At 36.9% G+C, this 25,945-nt stretch overlaps 1 protein-coding gene across 2 annotated transcripts in view; it reads right to left on the bottom strand.

Moving 5' to 3' along the window:
• Positions 1 to 22,713, bottom strand: part of lcor (ligand dependent nuclear receptor corepressor) — a 111,805-nt gene extending 89,092 nt beyond the window's left edge. For both annotated transcript variants that reach the window (XM_016662738.1, XM_016662739.1), the window contains exon 1: positions 21,975 to 22,713. In XM_016662738.1, the coding sequence (XP_016518224.1) occupies positions 21,975 to 22,071 (97 nt within the window). In that variant the 5' untranslated portion in view covers positions 22,072 to 22,713. The remainder of the gene's footprint in view (positions 1 to 21,974) is intronic.
• Positions 22,714 to 25,945: the final 3,232 nt, after the last annotated feature.

Below are 25,945 nucleotides of genomic sequence, written 5' to 3'. Positions count from 1 at the left end.
GAGTTTAAACTTTCCCTCAATGTGCCTGAATGCGACCCAGATGTAAGCAGTTACAACAATAAAAGTATAAAACAACAACAAAAACGTTTAGTTGAGGCTGAAAGGTTCTTCAGACGTCTTAAAATAACTTACATCCGTTTAGCAGGTGAAAAGTATTTATTTACTTTTTAAATTCAGATACAATAATTATTGCTTGAGGGGAAAAAACTTATTTGCTGCCCATTTCCTGTAATGTAAAAAACTTACAAAAACACGACAGTGCAAATTAATTAACTTAGCATTTGGAGATGCTTTATATAATTTCATGTTCAATTTAACCGTGCACTTAAACCCTGATCTGCTGTAATTAGGTAAAGTAACCACTGATACCACGCTGTGATTAAAGCATAAAATTAAACCAAAGCCTCTTATTTTTATGAGTATCAGTAATTTAACTGGGCCAATTTTCTACTGGCTCACAATTTACCACGCTCGTCAACTTGATTTTTGTTTTCACAGTGCTGAATAAAACCAGTTGTGATTTGAGGCTTTGCACCAAACAAACAGCAGCGAAGAGGGAAGTTATGCAGCATTTTTTATCATTCTGTGTAAAAGTTAAAGCAGCTGATATAACAGCACAAGTGTTTCTTTTTTGTTTGATTTGCATTTGAGTTACAGACCTCAAAGAAAACAAGATTTTATCGTCTCTAACAACATCTATGTTCCATATTGCAGCACAACTTAACACTTTAATACAGTATGTTGAATAAGTTAAGTAGAAAAGTGGGATTTTCAGCTTCTTCCATTCACCACTGCAATGTGTTACAGGTTTATGTTGAGGTTATGTTGAGTTTTGGGTTTTAATTTTTTTAATTTTTTTAGGTACATAATTCAAAAAGGTCAAAGTATCAATTGGGTAATGAATACTCAATAGAAGATATCATTTAAAAATATACAATGAATTATTGTTGAACTGATTCTGGTGTTTTATCCCAAATTTTGTTGTAATTTTACAAAGGATTATAAACTACCGTTATTTACAAACAGCTAACGTAAACTACTTAAGTCTGGAAAAAAACCCCAATCTATTTCCCATCAGTTCAAAAGATCAATTAATAGATTAATAAACACAAAACAGAGTATTATTCTATTGTTTCTGTATATTTTAGTTCGTTTTATGAACACACAATATAGTTCCAGTTAAGTTTTTCCTATCATTGTTTTTCTCAATTTCAGTTTTCGTGATTTTGTTAATTAACTACAAGAATCTTGGTTTATTCTTGGTATATTGCATCCATTTGTTATATTTAGGAGACACGCTGTCAGACACGCTGACTGTTTTTATTAAAATATCTGACAAATTATCATCCTAATGCTGCACAAACAGTTTACTCTGAAAGGCGCATAAGAAAGAAGAAGTGAGAAACGTTAAGACAACAGCAGCAGCTAAATGAAGGACTGAATGACGTTGCCTTTAGCAGCTTGATGAAGCCATTATTGCTACAAACGGAGCCGGCATGTGAAAGGCCTTTGGAGACACAAGGCTCTAATGTCTTCTTTATTAGTGGAAGTTTCTGCCTGAAGCGGCCGGAGGAAAGATGAGGCTCTGATGAGCTGGGCTGTGATTATCCGAACCAAAAACTCCACAAAATATTACACAGTGTTTGCCTTTTAAATGTTCAGCTTTTTACTAATGTAGCCTGAGAACCCAGAATGAGTCCGTCACTTAGATAAAAACAATATTTGTGTTTCTATTAACCATATACCCAAATATTAAACTCAAGTAAGAGAAGAACTAATTCAACATAATTTTATTCAAGTAAAAGTAAAAAGTAGAAATTAATCAAGAGCAAAAAAGTATTTGGCAAAAAAAAAATCTAGTCAAGTACTGAGTAACTCATCAAATATTAATAATATTTAAAAATTACATAATCGGATGGATCAAAATATAGAGCTAAGTGGAAAGTTTGGTATTTTAAAAACCAAAATGACAATAATTCATAAAAAGTAACAAAAAATAACAAATCAGTTTAATCCAAATCAGTTTCCTTCAATAAAAAACTCATGAAACGTTAACAGAAACTGCAGGTGTGTGTGTGTGTGTGTGTGTGTGTGTGTGTGTGTGTGTGTGTGTGTGTGTCTGGTGAATTTTTGCTTAAAACATGTTTGTTTTCCATTCAGTGGATAGAAAATATAAAAATTTTACTCAAGAGCAGAACTACTTCATAATAAAATTACTCAAGTAAAAGTAAAAAGTACAGAGTAGGAAAAATTCTCCTAAAAGCATTGTTTTTTTTTCTAAAGAGTTACTTAAGTAAATGTAACTGAGTAAATGTAACTAGTTACCATATAGCTGCTCAATTTGACATCTCAAAGATAAATTTGCTTTTTGGAAACTTGGCAATTTCAATTTTGAATTTGTCGCTAGGATGAGGTGGTTTTTTTGGAATGTTTTTATTTCACAAAACAGCATTTGAAATCACACAAGTCACATGATCAACAACCAGAGGTTACTACTGATGGAAACCACAAAGAAGACGACAGGAAGTGGTAGGATGATGGCGCAGCATGTTTTTCATATTAATTATCGCGTGAACAAACTTAAGGTGATTTTGTTAGCTTTTCTTACTTGATGTAAACACCAGAATTGCAAAATTGTGTTTTGTTTGCCAACACTAGCGAAATATAGACAAAGTTTTGTCTGCATTTGTAATGGAAACAGCTTTTAATACGTTCCATGGGGATATGTTTTTTAAAAAAAGCCACACAAACAATCTTTTTTATGTTGCTGCTGTTCAATCATGACATGGAAAAATACAAAACTATTTTAGGCAAAGAGTGTAGCGAATAACAGTCATCAATCAGAGGACAGCGAAATGACACAGACAGTGGGAGAGCACTGAAAGCAGGTTGCTACTTTCTCCTCAGGGCTTTTACAGCCTCCCTTCCTTCGCAGCATTTCCTCCATGTGCTGCTTGTCTTGACAGGATGTCAGCGGCAGATGAATAAAGAAAAACACAGAAAGGAAATTCGCACAGTCATAAAAGCTAAAGACTGCATACAGACTGAGCAACCAGACTCGGAGCGGGCCGGCCGCTGCCAGCCGTGCCACAGCTGTTTCAACACGCAGAGATGCTCAGCGATGTTTTCAACAGGACTGAGCTCATTACTGGAGGAGTAACTTCACCAGGAGGTTGGAAAAAATGCATATTTTATCCTCCTCTTACTTCCCACATTCCTGGGGTTTTTCCTCATGGATCATACACATATATGTTTCCTCTCGTTAAACTGGATGTAAAAACCGATGAGCGTTATCTGTAAAAAAGACTGTTTATAAAAACACTACATTTGCTTCCATTAGCAGTAAAACTGTGCAAACTGTGACTGCGAAAACAAATTTGCTTAATGAAAACACGGTAGTGTAAAATAAAAAACATGTTTTTCGATACAAAGGTTTTTGCGCTATTCTCCTTAGCCTTCAACACCAGCTTAAGAAAAGGTAAAAGACGGACGAAACTTAATTTTACTTTCTATTTTGTCATGTATCCAACTGTGATGTTGTGTTTCAGCTGAGGTTTTTGTAAATGTAATGTATAAATAAAATCTGACTTGACTAGGTGTTCCAGCCGTTTTTGTAACCCTTCTACGCTCGTCTCAGGTCAAGTAGGTCGACATCTTGACGACAGACACATTCAGGTTCTCCATATTTATTCTATCAAAAGAGGAAACCAAGTTGGCAGTTGGTTAAGTCCAGAAGCTTCTGCCCCACAGTTACCGATGGCAACAGAAAAAAGGGGGAGGAGCTGCCGTTACCGGTTACTATGGTAACCACCAACTGCCAAGAGCAGCAGAGCAGACCTTAAAACACCAATGAATGTCTGGAGAAACAACTCGACGACTAAACAAAATAAACTCAAAGAATAAATAAATAATGACAAACTTCACATTTATATTATTGTTCAAATAAAACCCTGTCACATATTAAAATAGATGTATTTCACAAATACGTCTTTGTTTTCTTTACGGAAACCGTGCAGCTCAGTCCACCAGAGCTCTCACAGTTCACTGAAAGTTTTGTGTCATTGAAACGTGTTGAATCCATAGTTCTAATATAAAATGGCTGACTACCATTTCCCCAAAACGCCTCTCACATAGTTGCTCCCAAATATAAGCAGCTTTCCACTCCAACGGCTGAAAAAGACGCAGACAAATCCTCTGATGGATGGTAGATGATGAGTGGGATTACTAAAGTATCTTATCTGTTTATCTAACACTTTTGTAGTTATTTTGTAGTTATTTGAACTCAGCTAATTTGGTTCAGAAAAATGTTTAATTGGTCAGTTCATAATTGCAAGGCGTAACCAATGATTTAAACAAACGATATAAAGAAATGAGGAGTGCAAGCTACTCACAGGCTACTATAAGGAAACGGGATTTATGACTCAGTAGGAGATTACTTAGAGGTGTAATGATTCTTTTAGGTTAAAGTTCTACTATATTTTATAAGCTTCAACCAACCCAAATGACAATCAAAATAAGGAGCAGGCAAAAGTTTTAGACAGTAATAAACAATAATTTAAATTACACACAAAATGTGAGCACTTTATGGCCATATATCCTTATAATATGTGAAACTACTTAAGAAATATTAAAAATAAACAAATGGTTTATTACAAGAATACAATGATTATCAAAACAATCAACATTTTAATGTCATCAGTGCAGTGGGGATGCAGAGCAGACCCAGAAGAACTAAGAGGTCTGGGCAGTTGATCCAACAACAACAGATCTTTAATGTATTGTGTTGCTAAGCCGTTCAGTGATTTATACACTAACAACAGTATTTTAAAGTATTTTCTCTCAGCGTAGGGACTTTAAAACTGGGCTGATGTGCTCTAACTTCCTGGTTTTAGTCAGAACCTCAGCAGCAGCGTTCTGGATCTGACTGATTTTAGATAAACTCATGGTGAGTTTCTCTAAATCTCGCTGAAACATTAGTCCTCTAACCCTGGAAGTGTTCTTCAGGTGATGGAAGGCCGACTTCATAACTGTCTTTATGCGTTTCTGAAGGTTCAGGTCAGAGTTCAGCCTGATCTCTAGTTTCCAGCTGTAAAAATTGAAGCTGTGCGTTGACTCTGAATTGTTCCTCTTTAGGTCCAAAAACAATAACTTCAGTTTTTGTTTCTGTTAAGTTGATTTTCTGTTGAATAGTAAATTAGCGACCATGGCTAACTATAAAACAAGGAATGCTAAAATAAGAATGTCGCACATGTCGCAGACTTCAATGGTGTTCATTCAGCAGGTTAAACATTAATAACCTTGTAATATTATCAGATACTGAAACTGTCTGAGCTAAGGTGCGTAATTTCCAGCATCCTGTCTACTGTTTTCCTGTGCAGGACAGCCATACTTTGAAGTTATTTACTAAATGCCACTTTAAGTTTTTCAAAAGAAGTTTTTAATCAATTTATATAATCAACTTAGCAAAATTGTTCTGTAGATATTAAGAGTGTAACATCTATCCAAATAGTTTGTATTTACATGAATACAACAAACACACTCCTGTTTATTAAGGATGCATAATGTGTTCAGCATTTCAGCTTCAGGAATAAAATAACACCGTATTTAACTAGAAATCAGTGATAATGAAGTGCTAATGAAATGTAAACTTTTACACATCAAAACCTGACAACGTTACAGCTGTTTTGATTTGATTTTCAAAATTTCCATCTTCCATTATTTTAACAAGAATAAAATGTTGATTTTATCCATTTAGGACTTTCTTGCTGCTTGCCAACTTGACCAAATATGAGACAACTGGCTGATAAAAAACAAAAGAAAACTTCTATTTTGAATAAATTTTATCAAGTAATCAATTTTTTTTTGTTTTTAAGAATTAATTTTTGAAAAGTCAGAATTTTTGAAAAGTCTGAATATCTGAATTCACAGAAAGAAATCACAGCCAGTTTTTAAAGATATTTAGTATCTTAAATTTAACAAATTTAAGGTACTAAATGTAATACATTTGTTACATTTAATTGAATGTATTAAAAGTAATAAATGCATTAAAGTTAAATTAAATTTTAATTTATTAACATGTGATAAATTTAATTTGAATTTATTTTTAAAATTAGTTAAACAGATTTTAATTAAAATAATAAATGTAAAAAATTATTTAAAATAATTAAATTTTAAAGGAAAAGAGTGAGAAAAAAAAATAAACATCTGAAATCAAATTTATAATAAAAACCTCTAATGAAAACGTTATGACTATGTAATTTAGCCTTTAAAGAAATAGATTTTTGTTGCAAACAAACTGTGACATTGCCTCTACCTCTAAAATAAATAATTATCAAATGTTTTTCATGGAAAAAGGATGAAACAAATATTTTGAATACTTTAAATCACAGCTCTGTGAGAGAAATCAACCTTGACATGTGAAAGCTTCATAAAGCAAAACATGGAGAACCTCAGTTTAATATAAATGTTATTATTGTTGTTTATGGTGTAAACATCAGTTTTCATTTGATGCTTCCAAGTTATTTAAAAAATTTCAGATATTTTACAATCATACTAAAAGCTTCAGACTCATTTAACAAACACGGCCAGGCTGAAAGATAAAAATTCATCTTTAAAATTTAACCTTACTGTGAGACTGGAAACAACTTTAGATGTTGATTTTTATTTATTTAGCCTAACAAAAGTAGAGCAGCTATGTTTTAGGTGTGACCCGCCTCCTATGAGAACTCTCCTGTCTAAGGCCAAATCATAATGAGGTTCCTTTCAGTGTTTGAATTGCAAATAACTGCCTATTGTTTCCATGTCATTTGTTGTGCAAACGTCATCCATCATGTGTTCAAGCAGGTGTGTGTGTGTGTGTGTGTGTGTGTGTGTGTTTTATTAAAAAGAAAAAGCAGAATGAAAGCAACATTTTCTCCCTCCTAATGCTGCGTTCACAACGAAGGCGATTTGATCTTCTGGTTTACATTCAAAGTCTGTGTGGACGCGTGGCGGTGTTGACCCTTCACACGTGACGTCACGCTCTCCAGAACTCCGCCATTCCGGACAAACAGCAAATGCGCTCCTTTAAAGCTAGTATAAAAACTGACATCTGTAACCAAATATCGGTTCTATTCAGTCTATTTCACTTTAAAAATGCTCATAGGGCGCTGCGCGGTCGGCTGCACAAATAGGCCAGGACAGAAACCAAACTTGTCATTTTATTGTGTAACTTTTAATGAGGACAGATGCGGCAGCGTTAGATAGCAGCTGTTGATCATAACGACTGTCAGCTGTCGGCGTAATCGGGGATTTCCAGCGAACACTTTTTACAAGGTAAGTATATTAATGTTCAGATATTTCATAAGTAAGTATAATTAGAAAGATATCAAATGTTGCATTACGGCGAAGTCTAACCACCGGTAACCATGGAAACACACCCCACCGTCATGTAGCCTAGCATGTATGGAAAAAATTGGCTAGCGTCTTGTGTTTTGTACGTCTATGCTGCTTCGGTGCAAAGGGAAACGGTATTTATGACATAGTGACATAAATCATGTGGTGTGAATTCAGGCAAAGTCGATAATTTGATCGACACATCAGAAGGGAGGAGGTATGGGTCGGTTTCTAAGCTAGCTGTTTCTAAAAACCGCTGTCTAAAAGCCCCAACCAGGTGTGTTACGTCACAGACAAATTAGCTCGACTCAAACAAGAAGAAGCCACGAATAAACTGGTAAAAACAACTTTGGAAAACAATTTCAGTCGCTCCAACTCCTGACCCTCATTTCCAGCGTCCATCATGGCGCCTCGAATGATTAATTTAGCAGGTCATCAAACTGGACTCAACAGCGCTGACAGCGGCCATCGTCAGCGCACATCTAGCTTGTGAAACTCATAAACCCTCTGAATTATCTGGTAAATTCAAACGATGGCGACATTCTGCTGATTTCAGTAAATAAAACCTAGACGCTCAATATTTTATCCGCCGTTGTTCAAAGTAACGGAGAGAAAAAAGCAAGAAGATTCTCCCAGCTAACTCACGTTGTGCCGTTAACAGCGTCATCATTAAATAAAAACTGAACACAAAATGTTCAGCAAAGAAATCTGAGCCTCCGTTATGATTACAGACACTTTCACTACAAAATGTTTTGGTGCCACTCTCTGAATTTCATCCATAGTACAAAGAGACCAGCAACGGAAAACGATGGCTCATCCCAACATGCATTCAGAGCGATTCTGATTCTAGAGCAAAACGTGAAGCACGAAACGCAATCGGTACGCCATTTCTCTCTCTTCACCCATTTGTTTGTCTTTGTGAAACTACTTTTCCCAGAGTTTGTGTTGAGGCTCGCCTGATCGATGCATGGTCCCAGTAAATCCGGCACCAGAACCCCGTTTAACAACCTCAGACTGCATCATTATCCTCATCTCTGCAGCATTATTACTAGAAGCTGCCATAATAATATCAATCACATGTTATTGTGTAATAGTGCATAATGAACAAGTGCTTAATCCTTCATTTGATCCGAACCTGACTTCATCTATTCAGCGCTCAGTTAAAATCACAGGCTCTGTTGTATTGGAAGTGACAACAGTGTGTGGTGAAACAGGCAGCAGCTGATTACAGTATTTAGTTGTGACAACAGTTTTGTAAGAGGGCATCAGCTTGATTTGTACAGACCTAACGCTCCATATGCTCCAGGGTTTAAGGAACGACGGCCGTCGCCTTACAGGACAGAACACAAAAAACATCACATTATAACAAAAACTGCTGTTTTTAAGCTCGTTTTCCTGGTGATCAATGGACATAGCATCTAATTACTTATTCTGTGGATATCAGATCCCATACTTTCTGGTTTATTTATTATTTTATAATGATTTTAGTATTCCAACCAATGAACTCAAGAATACCTGTTAGCATTATTAGCATGTAAGGAGTAAAACTACAGAAATGCCTGTATTAAAGGTGACCTTTTATGCTTCCTTGAACTGGTCAGGACCGGTTTCTGGCCTATTCAAAACATGTTTGTTTTGCATAAACTCATTCTTAGATAATGACATTTTAATCTGTTCAGTTCTGCCTGCTTTCAAAATGAGAGGTTCTTGTCACTCTAAATCCAAATTAGCTGCTGCTGGCCATGCACCCCCAACTCCACGTTTACACTCATAAGTGAAAGGAGCTGCAAACAGATGCACAATTTTACAACTGTGGATCTTTGAAAAGCAGAAGTAGAGCCTCCTGCACAACCAACAAGAATGCAGCAAATGGTTTCTGAATGGTAAGTCAACAACAAAACACTTTTTTTTCAGCAGCCATTGTACAGAGCATACAGCAATAATACCAGCTGACCAAAGTGCTGGAACTCAGCTTTGGTTGCTAGGTGATGGGCCGGGCTTTGCTGTGGTTGCTAGGTAACGAGCAGTGGTTTCTAATGTGGAAGGTTTTCGAAATGGCTACTTTTCTAAACAAACAAACAAAAAGAACATTAATTTACTGCCAAAAACCGTCTGGGTGGTTTTTAAAGCGCTCTGGCTGCTTTCAGAAACCCAAATGAAAGTACAAAAATAAGCTAAATATAAATTTTACAACCAAAATTCGTATTTTGTATATATTTTTGGTAAAATCTACTTATAAAATAAATAATAACAGTTAAATAAATTATAAACACAATGAGAAATATTTTATTATATAAAAAATACTTTTTTATTTAAACAAAAGAAATTTTAAATGTAAAACATCAAAAAACTCCCAGACATTTAAAACCAATTTGAGTTATTACATAATATTAATATCAAAATGATTCTAATTTTGAGCATAAAATTGGTTTAAATTAGATTTATTAGAGTCAGCAGGTAAGATTGAAGCCGCCACTGTTAAAATTAACAACAGTTCCAACGTTAATAAGTGACATATGAAGTTACAGATCACACACCTGCACCTTCCTGACCTTTGTAACCCCACGTTCTCTACGTTTCACCACAAGTCTCCTGTTTTAGTGATCCAATAAATAAATGATACATAGTTCTGTGTGAATCAGAACCAAACTTATTTCTGTGTGTCTGCCCCTTTAACGCCGAGCCACAGCAGCTTACCACTGCTTAACCAACTGCTCTGCCCATTATTATCTCATTAGCCGCTTCCTCCTGATGACGAACCCAAGGTGCTGCTTAGTATTAATTAAATGTGAATGGCACACTTTAATTCCATTAATGCTTCATTTGGAGGGAAGATATTCTCAATATATGGAACAATAAGGCGTTTCTTAAGGTTAGCCGTATAACTACAGCAGATTAGCCGCGAGCCTTGACCCCTGCGCCGCTCCTAGCAGAGGTGAAGAGGGAACAAAATGTCCTTGCTTTCCAAAAAAAAAAACAACATCCTCAAGTTCAATGTTTGAGATTCCTTCCTCCTCTTAAAGGGACTGGAGTGCAAAGAGCACACACCTCTGTTCGCCTGCGCCGTTAATCAGGCGCTGTGAAAGGCAGATTGCTCAAAAATGACCTTGCACACAAAAGCTGCCACTATTAAAGTGCAAGAAGGAATTCACCAAAGGCGGGTCTCGGTAAACATTCCTGCTGCTCTAAAACCTCGCCACCCCCCGCCAGTCCCCTCTCTCTCTCTCTGTGTGTGTGTGTGTGTGTGTGTGTGTGTGTGTGTGTGTGTGTGTGTGTACTCCAAACAAACTCCTAGCCATGCATGAGCCCACATGGGTCCGCGCACTTGTACCAAGGAGGTCAGGTAGCTCTCATAACAAAAGTAACTCACGCAGCCGCAGGCTTACGCAGCACAAAGGAAGACTTACGTAAAATTTTGGGTAGAGGTTGGGACACCGTGTACAAAGTTTAAGGAAATAGAGGACTCTGCCCGCAGGTCGCAGAAAACGGAGGCAGGGAGAGAACGGCACGCTGTGCACACCTGAACAGCTACAACTATACGGTTTCATCTGCCAGGGAGTGAGAGAGGAAAAACAACTGCATGACAATATTAAAGACAAACACCTATAGAATAAAACAATCCATATATTACAGCAATTAATGATTTAGTCAGAAAATGTACTTATTAATTCAGCAAATGCTTTTCATTTTTAACACTAATTGTAAAGATGCACATTTCAGGCTTTTTCTGATTTTTTTGGTTATGATTTTTTTTAAGGAACAAAAATGAGAGGAAAAATTTTTATGCAGGTTTCATATGTATTGGTTTTGAACAAAGAATAAAGAAATTAAAATATTGTCCTCATTTATGTCAAAAAAGAAAAATGATTTGGCCAAAGAGAACATTTCTACCAAAACAAAAAATTTTAATTTCTAGACTAATCTCAAAATTTAGTATACACTCTGGAATGTCATTTTAAATAGGGATAATTTTCCATAATTAAAGTTATAAATTTACAAAATTAGAACTAGAATATTCTCCAACATGCTAAAGGTTTGAAGAAATGTGTAAGGAAGAGACAAAATCTCATTTCGACACTAAAAAGATCTTCTGCTCACACTTTGGAAAATAAAATAATCTAATCTAACTTTTTAATCTCAGAAAGCTTTGGGGTTTTTCTCACATTTCTAACTTTACAATGTCAGAAAATATCCTTAATAGTGTAAATGTTAGCCTTTAACCATGGAAAATTATAATTTTTTCTTACAAGTTGACAACTTCTCTACATCAGAGAATATCCAGGTTTTCTATACAAATGTGTGAATTTGAGTTTTTAGGTGAAAACTTGCTCCTCTGTCGTAGGATTGGTCCGTTTCTAGTTTATTATGCAGAATATTATCTCTTTCTGCAGCTCTGGTTCTGCACAAGCAAAACAAGTTGACATCAGCAGGTTAATTAGTCAGGCTGTCTGCTCATGCAATCAGCTCGTTAACAGCTGACTGTTCATGCAACTTGAAACAAGAATTTAAATTATTCTAAAGTAAAATAAGTAGTTATTTTAACTTGATATTGTGAGTGAAATAATAGAGAAATGTGGCTCTTTAACCAGGTGAGGACAGTTTTGTTCTTGCATTTTGTGAAATAAAGTTGATATAAATAAATACATCAACTTCATGAACTTTAATGAGTAAAAACCAAAACAGTTTTCTTGTGACTTAAATTACATTTTCCAGGCAGCAGGTGGACTTTAATTGTCAAGATAAAAATGTTTTACAGTGCGACTCTGAGCTGTTCTTTGGCTCCAATCGCTCCAGCATCTCCTCTGACATCTCATTAAAACGGCTTCAAACAGAAGGAAAGACATGACCGAAAACTGTATCGACTTTGAAACTTTAGCTTATTAAAACTTTGCCCACCTTGATGCCGAAAACCGGCCGATCGCCAGAACCAGCGAAGAAAATAAATCCCTAAAAGCAGCAATGGAACAAATGTTTCCGTCATAAATCTGCTTCACCACAAGTTTCAAGCTGTGCCAAGCAACAGAAAACGTTTCCTTTCAGACCCTGGATCTCCTAATTTCCAAATCTCACTTTTTAAATCAGATCTGCTGTAGATGAGGTTAATCTGAACGTGTGAGCAGTTTTATCTAATTGCTCCAAGAGAGCCCAGCCCTGCGTGCAGGCCAGAACAACATCACATCTTCTTATAGCATAAAGATTTCTGCTAAAGATGGTCACACACAATAATTAGCCTCTAAGCTTATGTTTACAGATCCATGCAAATGGTCTCGGGGGAGGAAAATAAAGCGCCGGTTTTATTTTGGGGATTAAAGGGGAAAAAAGAAACAAAAGCTCCCTGCCAGAAGGCTGTTTTTAGGAAGTCAGCTGCCTTCCAGTTATCTCAAAAATACTTTAAAGTTGTCATGCTTTCTTAGCAGCCAGAAAAACAAGATGAAAGAGTTTCAGCACATTCAGACGGGCGGATGAAACGGAGCCGGAGTGATGAATGTTTGTGTCCTGCTGGCGGTTCAGATGGATCTGTTAGCATGTTTGAACGCGACGCAGGACGCTGCAGCCGACGCAGGCCGCACGCTCGGTGCACGGCACACACACACACACACACACACACACACACACCCCAACACACACACCTTCTGTCGACGTTCACCGGCTGCCAGTGGTGCTCTTACCCAGATTGCAATCAACACCCAGCACCCACCCCCGAAGAGAGCAGTCTGTCTGGTTTTGGGCTGGCAAGGATCGGCCCCCTGATCGTGTGTGTGTGTGCGTGTGTGTGTACATATGTAATGAAGAGGTGCATGTAGAGATTGATAGTGTTGGCATCCGGTGTGGTCAAACGGGCGCACCGCTCACACCCGCTCCAGATAAATGTGCCATGTTTTGTTTTTCTTCTCAGAAAGCCCCTGAAAAGAATTAGCAAGATGAGAAAGTAGCTGGCAGCTCTCTCGGGGCGTCCATCTGTCCATTACTGAAATAAAAGCTGTCTGCTCAGAGAGGGCGGCGTGATGCAGGGATTTTGTCGACTTGATAAGACGAGGATTGGACGCCGAGCGCAGCGGGTAATCGAGGGACCGTCGACAGATACACGGCAGATAATCGGAAACAAATCAGAAGGATCCGTTCATTTGCTGACCTTTAGGACCAGGATGGATAATCTTGCACATTAGACCTCAGCCACAATTAGAGGAGGCATTTGCTTTCATTACAGCCCACGCTGTCCTTTCAACCTGCAAAATTAGCCTGAATTCCCTCCAACTAATTCACTAATCAGTAAACAGAAGGAAATTAACTGGAAGCTCAGAGCACCGGCGCAGTAACGGCATGACAGTGATGAGCACTTACAGCTGGCTGAGACCTGTGACCTACAAACCTGGAACCGCTGCAGAAACATGATTAGTTTTCAATATTTTACAGTAATAACTGGAGCTGCAGTGGTTTAAGCAGCTGACGGCTTGCAGTTCTTATATGGAATATGGCAGGATGAAGAAAATAAAAGAAATTTAAACGAGAAAGTTTAGCATGGCTGCAAAAACACAAAGTCTCAAAGTATTTTTGGTTTATCAGGTGTGAAAACAAATTGAAATTCCTCCACTTGGGGGGCCAGTTCACATTTTTCGAGCGAGAACCGAATCTTTAGAGGAACTGATTCTCATCTGCTTCACAGTCACCAGCGAACTGTGCACACTGCACTGCAAAAACACGACATCTTGCCAAGTATTTTGGTTTAGTTTCCAGTTCTAATGTCTTAGTACACTTGAAATAAGGCAAAATTAACTTACAAATGACTTTTCAGCAAGATGTATGAGCTTGTTTTAAATCAATAATTCATTAATATTAATGAAAAAGTAGTAATTTCATTGGCAGATTATTTGAACAAGAAGCTTTAGTGAAATAATCTACCAGTGGAACTAGCACTTTCTCATCAATATTAAGAAATTAATGGCTTAACCTCATGTAACTTGCTGAGAACTTGCTTGTAAGTTAGTTTCCTCTTATTTCAAGTGTACTAAGACATTTGCAGTAGAAACTAAAGTAAAAATACTTGGTAAGATTTTGTGTTTTTGCAGTGAAGTGTTTGCTGGTGACTGTGAAGCAGATGAGATTCAGCGCCTCTGAGGACTGGAGGAATTTAAATTAGTTTGTTAGTCCAATAGACTCAGTTTGATTTGGAACCAAAATTGCAACATTTGTTACATTTTCAGTTGGTGCGGTTTGCTTTCACACTGCACTGTGTTAAACGGACCAAACTCTTTGAAAAACCAGTGGGGTCGGATTTTCGCGGTTGTAGAATTTCTCCTTTGTTTTTGGTAAAAATATTTTTAAAAAATAAATAAAACACGAGGAGTTTCTCCCACTAACAGTTGGGCGTTTGTTTTGGTTGCATTTACCCAGAATGCCTTGCACTGTGGTCCATTTCCTTGTTTTGGAGCAGTCTCCAGTCCGCTTTGCGTTCACATGTACATTCAAACCGCTCCAGAGTTCACATTAACCGAGCCGAGACGAAGGTTTGTTGAAAACTAGAGGCGTTCCGATTTATCGGTGCCGATTTCCTTAATTTTGGGAGATCGGCCAAAATCAGAATCAGCAGGTCAGCCTTTTAAAAGAGATGATTGACCAGAAAACTACAACCAGAATTCGATATGTAATCAGAGATCAATTGCGTAGTCACACATCCTGAAACGAACCGGACTCTTTAGGCAAACAACTGGAGTTTTATTAAAGCGGACTAAACAAAGCTGGTGTGAATGAACCCAAAGTATCAAAGTTTCTTGTTAGTGAGTGAGTGAAGGATGGGAGATGATATGAACACACACACATCTGCAGTAAAGTGGTTGGCAAAGCTTTCCATTTATCAATCCATCTGCGTTCTGAGCTTCACCTCCAGTCAAGAGAAACGGATCGTGACCTAAAACCGAGATCTGAAATAACTTTCCTCCAGAAGGTGGATGGATGAGGAGCAGCATCAACTCTGGGCAGATTAAAGTCTCTGCTTCTCCGCATCGTTGATGGATAAGCAGAAGGAAAAGCAACATCTAATGGCGCTAAAACAATTTAATACAGATTAATTTATTGCTTTTAGCCCATTTTCCTAGTTACATTTACTCAGTTACATTTACATGAGCAACTTTTTTTTTTTAAATTGTACTTCTAGGAGTATTTTTACTACGCTGTACTTTTAATTTTATTTGAGTAATTTTATTATGAAGTATCTCGACTGTTTCCTCAGTAAAATGTCTGGATTTTCTACCCGCTGAAGGAAAAAACATGTTTTAACCAAAAATCCACCAGACAGACTCACACCTGCAGTTTTTGTTAACATTTCATGAGTTTATTAATGAAATAAACTGATTTGGAAACATTTTTCTTTTGCCTGATTCTGTTTTTTTGTTTTTTTTGTTCATCATATAAATTATTGTCCTTAAAATACCAAAATTGTAACTTTATATTTTGGTCTGACTGATGATGTAATTTTTAAATTTAAGCGATTAATAATTTGATCAGTTACTCAGTACTTGAGTAGACTTTTTACCAAATACTTTTTACTCTTACTTCAGTAATTTCTTGGCTATTTTTTACTTTTATTTGAGTGAAAATATGTTGAAGTAATGCTACTTTTACTGCCGTACATTTTCTCTGCTAAGAACAAACATATTTTCTGCAGCATGTACTTTAAGTTTTTCGAGTTTAAAAAAAATCCCATAAAGATTAGGGACAGGCTTTCATACATAAAAGCTGAATAACCTGCTAGCACAACTTTTCTTTCTTTCCTTTGAAAGCAGAAGTTCAAGTCAAAACTCTGCATTGACAGGCCAGACTTCAAAGGAAACCAGAAATCATTACGAGCCAGAAAAAGCCGGATCGTTGCGTCTCTTTCTGCAGCATAACGAGCCGATATCAGCTGGTTAACTAGTTACACTGCAGCCGTTCTGCGCTTCGTTTGTAGCCTGGCAACCATAGATTTAAATTAATGTTACAGCATAATAGTGATGGGTGGCGCTTAATGACTGTTTGGGTTTTTCACAAACAGAGCAAGAGAAAATTGTAGTAGCTCATTGGCCTCTCAGGGTAACAAAACATTATTGCAATAAATTATTTTATTGTTTAAAAAACATTTTAAAATAATAATGCAAGAACACATTCTCTCAAAGATCAATAAACTTAAATATGAACATTTAAGACTTTAACTGGAAGACATTTTAAATGTAGAAGATAAACAAAAACAACAAATAAAGTTAATTTGTTGCAGAAAAAATAGAGCTGGTTGAGATCAAAGATTTAAAACTTTTATCATCCACTTTTTGGTAGAAACAGAAAAATGATAAATTATCTCAAATTATTTAAACAAACATTTTTTAAATATACATATCTAAATATCACATAAATTGCTTCATTTTTTATTTTATTTGTGTATTAAATTTCTTAACCTGAATTTTGCATCACAAACAAACAAAGTTGGTTTGACAATAAATAAAAAAATCTTGAAATTATTGAGCTTGTTTTAATTTGTCATGCATTTAATTGATTTATTGATTATTACAACAGACCTACAGTAGCTTTATTTCATCCAGCTGGTCAGCAGTGTGCAGCAGAAGCTACTCTAGCTGGAGTTGGGTACCGTTTATCATTTATCGTGATAAATTCCTCATTAATAAAACCCTGTGTATTATTGTGATAGATTGTTTTTCAATCAATAAACATCCAGACATTTTAAAAGATGATGAAATGCAGCTTAGTGATTCAAATTGCACCTTTAAAGAAGCAAATTACGAATGTGTTTGTTTTTCAAGAGCAGTATTATTTGTGTTTATGAGGCTAATAATAATAATAATAATAATAATTGCTGCCCAATGCAATCACAGTAAGTTACCTAAAAAAGAAGTAATAAATCGTTATCTTCAGGCCTGTCACAATAACAAATTGCTTGACAATAAATTGTTCCACAACTTATTGTGATAAACGATATTATTGTTATTTTGAGACCATTTTCAAGTATTATATTAGCAATAATGGGATAGTAATAATCCAAGATCACGTTCTTAAATATCAATAAATTTTAATTCTAATGAACATTTAAACACTGGAACTGGAAGACATTTTAAATATCCAAAATAAATAAACAGAAACAACAAATCAAATGAATTATGAGTCTCACTAAACAAAATTATGCTTCAAAAACAGGTTTAGTTGAGACCAAAGCACCAAAATGAAGACTTTTGTCAGCCAGTTTTTGGTAAAAAATGGAGACAAAAGAGAAAAACAATAAATCAAGCAAATGAAAATGATTGAGTTTCTTCTAATTTATCATGCGATTATTTGATTTATTTTGTCACTTTTATTGTTAAAATATGTTGATAAAGCTTTTAAATCCATGTCACCCACCTCTAAATCCATCACCTTTAAAAACCTTGAAACCAGAAGCCTAAAAGCGACCAACATTTTTTCCTTAAAAACCTGCAGTCAAAATTTCAACTCATGACTAGTAACTTCCAGACATAATAAGTCTCTTTCTTTTAAGGCTTTAATCAGAGCAAGATCAAACTGTTGCTGCTCTAGGATCTCGACCCAAGGCGGTCGTAGTATGTTTGGTGAAGTGCAGCGAGTAAAAAAGCAATCTGCCACTCACACCTCTCCTTCACAGCCCGTCTCTCTCCAGCACTGCCACAACCTTGCAGCAATCAAATTAGCTACACTCTCTTACCCAGAATATGTGGCACAGGAATGAGCAGTCTGACTATAATTGCTACCAACTAATAATGTTAACCTTTCTGTGGTATATGGGCCCTACTTTATTATCGGTGCAGCGCGCGGCGAGCGCGACAAGACTCGATGTGTCGACAAGCTGCAATCTCACACACCACCACTCTTAATAACAAGGCTCCCAGTAAACGTACACCTGCACAAATGTGTTCTCATGCCACGGGTGTCCATTTATGTCGCTGCATTTCTCTAACATGCATGTTCGGTAATTAAACCCAGCGTTTGTCGGCATGGAAACGTGCATAAATTGTAAATACAAGGAGAAGTAAGATGTACGCTTCGTGGCATTCACAAGAATATCAACAGCAAAAAAGGGATGGAAAAATAAACTTTTACAGTCACATGCTCTATAAAGACATTTTAGAGGCTTTTATATGTCAAACATTATTTACGTTTTAGAGCAAAACATTATTTACTTGGGTGTTGAGCAGCAGATAACAGTAAAGCTGAGATGTTTATAATTGTTGTGATGTGAATAAATGTAGACAACAAAGTTCTTATTAAGATTTGTGGTGAAAAATGTTTCTGTGTTGAAGCAAAAATTAAAGTTTGAATCCAGTTTTTATTTAATTACAAAGCAAACACTGAACTCAACAGCAGTCTTACTTTAATAATAAAAAAGGAACATTCTTGGTTTCTTTTAGACTTTGATGGACAAACCAGATCAAACTTATCTTATTTTAAAAAAATGGTTTATTTGTTCATAAAGTTGTATAACTTTCACCTACAAATATAAATCATAATCTATCCAATTAAAAATAATGCTGTTTTATCCATTTGTTTTATCAATGAACTGTGTATTTTTCTTTTTTTCCTACGATAGCCTAACTGAATTTATTTATATTCATTTATTTATTTATACTGTAGCCTTCTTAGTATTTCAGGAATTTCAGGATTTTGGTAATATCTAAGTCGATGTGTATAAATAATAATCCTCATGCAGAAAAATCATACGACTCAATCAAAAATAATGCAGTTCTGGTAAAGTAGAATATTTTCTTTTCTTTTCTTTTCTTGTGAATCAGTGAGCTCTGTTAGAACAATGCTCCAGATTAAAATGGATTCCCTGAGTTTTATAGTGGCAAAATAAAATAAATAAATCAGTATTTGGTCCAATTCCAGCCTACAGAGTCACTGTTAACCATTTGATCTTCTATTTACCATCAATTTTTGTAGGAAAGTAAACAAAGAAAAGGTGGATCTTAAATCAAAACGTTGACCAGAAACTGCTCTACGTGGTAATCTAGAAAACTCTGACTTTCAGCTCAACAGACCTGGATTAGCCATTAATCTCACTACCTCAGATTAGCTCCCAAACAAACAAACATCATGTCAGGCTTCAATCCCACCACCGATACCTGCTGCAGCCGCTGAAGCTCTCGGCCTTAAGGGCTGACAAACCGGGAGTGTCAACAAGCAGAGTCCTGAGCTTCACACGCGGAGCGATTACAGGCCGGAGCGTCCAGCTGCGAGTTCATTACTGGGCTTTGTGGTACTGGAACACCCTGTGGTACCGCTCTGATGCGACTGCACGGATTAAAGCTGCACAATAGCTATCTTGCAGCGTATTCGTCATATTGGAGCTCCACTTAAAAGGAGAGGATGTCATGTGCCGTACCTTAACATCACACTGGATGGGCTGAATAACATGTTTTCCCTTTTTTCTTGCACTGGTTGCATGATCCACCCTGTTTTGCCAGCAAGTGCGTGTGGCAATCCTTCAAACTGAGCAGTACATTTTTTAAGAGGGCCAAAGTCATCCTTAGCTCCTGTTAGCACAAACCCAGTGACCCACTAAATCATTTAAACAGCACTAATCACAGCAAACGAAAGGAGGAAGGCAGTGAGGGAGAACATACATATAGAGTATATACAGCTCTGGAAGAAATTAAGAGACCACTTGAAATGATCAGTTTCTCTTTATATGTTTGAGTGAAATGAACATATAACAAATTTATTCTATGAACTTCTGACAACACGTCTGAAAATCCAAGCAAAAATTCAGTATTTATTTGGTCAAAATAACGAAAAAGATGCAAATAATGCAAAGAAAACAAGTTCATATTCACTTATAAACAACAATACTAATGTTTTAACTCAGGAAGAGTTCAGGAATCAGTGTTTGGTGGAATAACCAGGAGGTTTTCAACGCGGTTCAGGGCAGTGAGCTCTTCGGTTTTTCAAAGCTGTACATGTTTGTATATATGTGTGTGTGGAAAAATTTAAAATCATTTTGCATGGGAAAAAAAAAAGAAAAAAAATGTCCAACAGGAAATTACACTTTAGTGGCCCCTACCATAAAACAAATAATAAAAATAAAAGCACACGATAAGATTTTTCCATGTTTTCTAACAGAGGGAAATAAAAACAGCTCTGATAGATCTAAAAGCTTTAAATCCAACACGAAAACATATTAAATTGCTACCCATTATGCTTCAACACCAAATATGGTGACATTTAAACACATTAGGAGAGTCCATCAGTTGAAAGTTGAACAATTTTAAACTCCAGCTGACTGATTAGTGCAAAATAATGGTTTTGATTTTCCTTGCACTTGTGACATTTTGCAGCACATAGAATGAAGGTCATAGATTCCCAAAAACACTTTCGCTTTCAAACACCCATTCGCACGTCATCTCAGAAATATCTTTTTAAAAAAATATGTCCACAAATAAGCAGCGAATGTACGGCGCATCATCATCATCACCCACGGGGGGTTCTGCTTCCCAAACCACAGATTAGGAGTAGAGAGACAGGAGAGCGAGATCACTGTTTGGATTATAATCTTACCAAAACATCAGGGAATGTCAGCGTAACTGGATTAAACAGAGCTAATTGAAATACATGATGCATGTGAGATCTTATGGGGAGGAACTGAGAGATGGAAGATGGCTGAGGATTACGGTGGCAAAACCTCCCAAAATAAAATCCCAAAGAAGCAAAGGACAGAGCGGGAAAAGGTCGGGAACCCATGAGCTCTTTTCTGGTTTCCTCTCTCGGATGGACAAAGACTGACACACACCTCTCCCTTTATTCAACCACTTATGTTTAATTTAATCTAACCCACAGAGTTTCATTCTGCATCCATCAACAAGTACTGGTCAAAAAATAAAAAAGAAAAGCGAACCCAGAAGGGATTTTTTATTTATTTATTTTTTTGGTAATCCACGCGTGCCTGAAGATCACTTCACCCCTAAAAATGATTTTCACTGACATTTCCCCCAATGCAGCAATGCGCGCTCCCAAAAGCCGATTTCCAGGGCAGAGGAGGAGGGGGAAGGGGAAGAGAGAGGGGGGCGTCCTCCGGTTTGGACACGGAGCGCGAGCGCGCCGCCCTCTCAACAAAACTCTGTGCGGGGGCGCGCGCGAGCGGGCACGGGTCGGCCGGCAGCGGACAACCCCATTGGCTGCAGCGCAGCTCCATCTGCACACGTGACCTGCACTGCTTAGCTACAATAAATAAACTGCTACGAGGAGGAAAACGAGTTCAAATTGCCTCTAATTGATGCAACTTTCACTGAAGCGACGGGACGGAATTAAAAAGGTCGCAAATGAGGCGGCGGCAGGTGAAACAACCCGGACCGGGTTCTGGGTGACACCGAAAACTTACAGCTGAATACATTTTTTTTTTTTCTCCTTTGGACAGGTCCGGTGGGAGGCGGAAAGCGCCACGCAAAAAGGAGAAAAAGCGCTTTAGAGACAGCCATTAGGTTTCCCCACTCCACATTACGATGCCGGTTTTGCGCTGTCCAGGCTCCAGCTGAGGCAGCCGGAGGAAAACACCGCCACCGCTACACACCACAGACACACACACGCGTCCACACTATTCCAAGCGGGCTTACCTACACAGTGAATGAGTTTGTGCCTCCAAGAGTCAAGTTCCTGCCGAAAGCCGCGCCTCTCTATCGTGCATTGCTGCCTTTTGCACAGACTCGCCATTTTCTATCGGCCCCTCCCGTGGGCGCGCACATACTGCTGGGTGCTTCTCTGCGCGCACGTCACCGGTGGATTTTATTCTAGGGCTGGGTGGAGAGATATGAGGAGGACGGGGCTGCAGCATCCCCCTTTCTATGCCGCTGTTTGTCCCACCCACCTAAACTGCCCCCTCCCCTCCGCGTCTCAGCATCTCTGCACGAGGATCGGCTGCCATTGGCTGCTTCCGTGGGATGTTTGTTTTAATGTACGGCCACGGAGTGAGTGTGCCACATGGGCGCCCGTGCGCAAATTTTCTCTTTCTGTTTTTTGGCAAGGCTTAAACGTGCTGAATGTGTGTCAAAGGGCGAGGGTGTGCCGTGCCGGAGGTTTAAAATAAAGTGTGCGCGTTGTTTAAATCAACAGATGGGTTACACTCTACCTGCGCATATGGGAGGGAAAAATGGGCGCGTGAGAAAATATGTCGCACCTTTCCGAACAAAAACTGGGCAGTAAAAGAGAAACCAAAAGGAATTAAAGACAAAAATTTAAATACTTTACTGGGAGGAAATATCATAGCTCCACCTGTAATTAGTTAATTTATAATGGTCTTAAATAGATTTAGTGTAAACATTTTTACAACAACTATATAACCCTTAAACATATACATTTATATAATTTTATACAATTTTAACTGTCTGCTTACTTGAGTGTAATTTTAAAACTTTGAACAATTTTGTGCTTTGTTGCCTGAAAAAGTTATAACTATCTACAGTAATATTATTATTTGTGTATATACTTCTTTTAAAAAAATATGACAATTGCTTCACAAGACAAAATTTCAACAGACATGTTTAAGTAGAAAAACCATGAAAAAGTACAACAAAATTATGTGAAGAAATAAGAAAAACATAATTATTGTATATACAATCTGTTAGATTAATTTCATACTCTGAACTCACCAGTTACACCTATTAAAACATAATCTGTGTTTTGCATATCCTGACATAAAAATGTTTACAAATGAGTCTAATAATAACGTAGTAATTATTATTAAAAATAATAACAGTAAATCATATTTATTTTGGACATTTCAGAAATAACATACAAAGAGCTTCAAAGTATTTAATAGAAAATAAAAAGCAGTGTAACTTTAAAAGCAGAGGCACAAGTAGATTAATTATTTAATTTCCCTTTGGGATCAATAAAGTGTCTTTGAATCAAATTTAACTGAATTAAAACAATCAATAAAATACAATTTAATACTTACATCTCAATTAAATGTTATTTTTCATTTCAGTGTTAATGTATCTGCAGTATATGTCTTTATGGAACATATATCTTTTAGTTTTACTTCTTTGTAGCATTTATTTTTATTCCACATCAGCATTAAAGCAGAAGTATAATCAAATATATTATTTTAAGTCAAGTATTATGACTTGCTAGAGTTTTATCAATTTGCCTGGAGAGGAATTACACACAGAATCCGTGAAAATATTTTCTTAGCATCCTAAATATGATTAATGTTACAGGATAATAATGTAACAAACAAACAATTTATCGCTCCATTATGTTTTAAACGACCTGCAGCCAAACTGGACATTCAGCTCATATAGTTGCATGTATAAAACTTTAATTTCCAGTTTTAAAAATTAAAGTTAAAAATGTTTAATGTGTTCATATCTGAATTTGCAAAGTCTAAATAATTCAAATGGGATAATTATTAATTATTAACTATTGTATCTTTTAGCACAGCTTGTTTGTTCTTTGACCCACTTTTTGTAGAAACTAAGCATTTAAACAACATGTTAAGTGAAAACCCAATTAAATTTGGGTTTTCACTTAACATGATAAAAAAGGTATTTTATCATGAAAATACCTTAGATTGGGTTAAACAACATATGAAGGATTTGGTCTTTATGGACGTTTTAATCCACCAGGATGGGATTCCTGTGCAAAACCATCAGAACTGCTAGTTAATGGTTTGTTTCTGCATCTTCCTTTCAATAAAAACTGAAAATTAAAAAATAAAGGTCAATGAATATTGAACTTATTAATTTGGGGTCTGACCTTTCAGATCAGAACAAGAACTTCAGGTGGCACTGAAGTTTAAATTTCCATCTTGGATTTGGGAAATATCAATAAATACATATTCAATAGTCAATAATAGCGATTAAGGTTTCGGGTTATTAAAACCTCAACTGTACTGAATAATTATTTCAATCTGGTTCAAGCACTAGCAGGGTCGGGCTAGTTTTTCTTTTATTTGTTTTTTACATTGGAGCAAAAAACAACAAAAAAAACATAAAAACAAACAAAAGAAACATAATATTTCATTGTTTAATTAATTAAGCTGCAACAAACTGGCGACCTGTTCAGGGTGAACCTCGCCCAGAATGTTAGCTGGAGATGGGCACCAACAACCCTCCAGACCCCACGAGGAACAAGGGCGTTAGAAAATGAATGGATGGATGGATGGATGGATGGATGGATGGATGGATGGATGGATGGATGGATGGATGGATAAGCATGCCACAGACAAAGACCTAATTGTGGCTCCAGAGCTGATTGTTTCAGACCCCTGGAATAGCAGATTAAATCTTATCTTTATACTTTTAAAGCTAAAAGTTAAACAGCTTAATTTTTGTTAAACTAAAACTCTGAAGGTAGAGGATTAACCTGTCTGTCACTAGAGGACCCAAATTTGGGTCCTCTCGTGACAGGGGTGTCAAACTCCAGTCCTCAAGGGCCGCTGTCCTGCAACTTTTAGATGTGCCTCTGCTGCACCACACCTGAAAAGAATAATTAGGTCATTAGCAAGGCTCAGGAGAACCGATCTACACAGGGAGGAGGTAATTAAGCCATTTCATTCCACCGTTTTTTACCTGTGGCACATCTAAACACTGCAGGACAGCGGCCCTTGAGGACTGGAGTTTGACACCCCTGTCATTGTGAATGACAACCTGAGACCAACAGGTTTTAAACAGTTTCTGTGCCAGTACATATCATCATAACAAATACATTTTGTACTATTTTTTCAGTCAAAGGGCCATAAAAGAGGCCAAGACCAGGGACACAGGACCCCACAGGCCCCCCATCTAGAACCGCCTATGTGTTCAAGTTGAAAATTTCATAAAATGATTTAAACCTACATAACCGAAAGCCACTGGGTTAAAACAAAACATCAGCACACATTTGACACAAGGCTGATTTATTAAACCCAAATATCAATGTAAGCTAAATTAGCTTCTTTAACTGAGTATTTTTAAAGTGTAATACATATTTATGGACTTTAGGACTCCTTGTTTCATCAGCTGTGTAGTAAGTTATAAAACTACAGTACTCCATTATCATGTTGGTATTCTATAATTACATTCACCCTTTTCAGATGCCAGAACATAAAGTCTATTTCAGCGAATATGTTTCCACCAACACCGTTTATAACTCGCACAACGAAGACATTTCTGATTTTATTTCACTAAATTAATCACTTATTTGCTTTTCTGTGTTCCCACACAAAAGCTGACATGCATGCTAAAAGCAGGAGGATGTAAAATATCAGGAGAACAATGGACCTAAAAAGCATGAGTCTGTGAAACTGGAATTAGGCTGTGACCCAGTGTGAGGGGATTTATGGGGTTTCCCCCAGAGTAAAGAAATTAGGCCATCTGTGTTTTGTTTCATTTGGGTCACCTTGATAGTTTCACTAATTTAAAGCCTTCCTGGTGCCCAATCCATACTGCTTTCTATAGCCACCTCAGCGCAGCTGTTTTAGCGCATTTGGTAACCCATAAATCAAGTTCCATAAAACTAGCGAAAACGCGGCCTAATCACCAAATTGAAACCAGAAATGACACCGAATCATTAAAGGGAATCTTGCTTCCGTTTTATAACCAAACAG

Source organism: Poecilia formosa, unplaced genomic scaffold (genome assembly GCF_000485575.1).
Source record: "Poecilia formosa unplaced genomic scaffold, Poecilia_formosa-5.1.2 Scaffold388, whole genome shotgun sequence".
Lineage (NCBI taxonomy): Eukaryota > Metazoa > Chordata > Actinopteri > Cyprinodontiformes > Poeciliidae > Poecilia > Poecilia formosa.
Note: the sequence above shows the minus strand (reverse complement) of the source record. Positions and strands in the feature narration are given on the sequence as shown.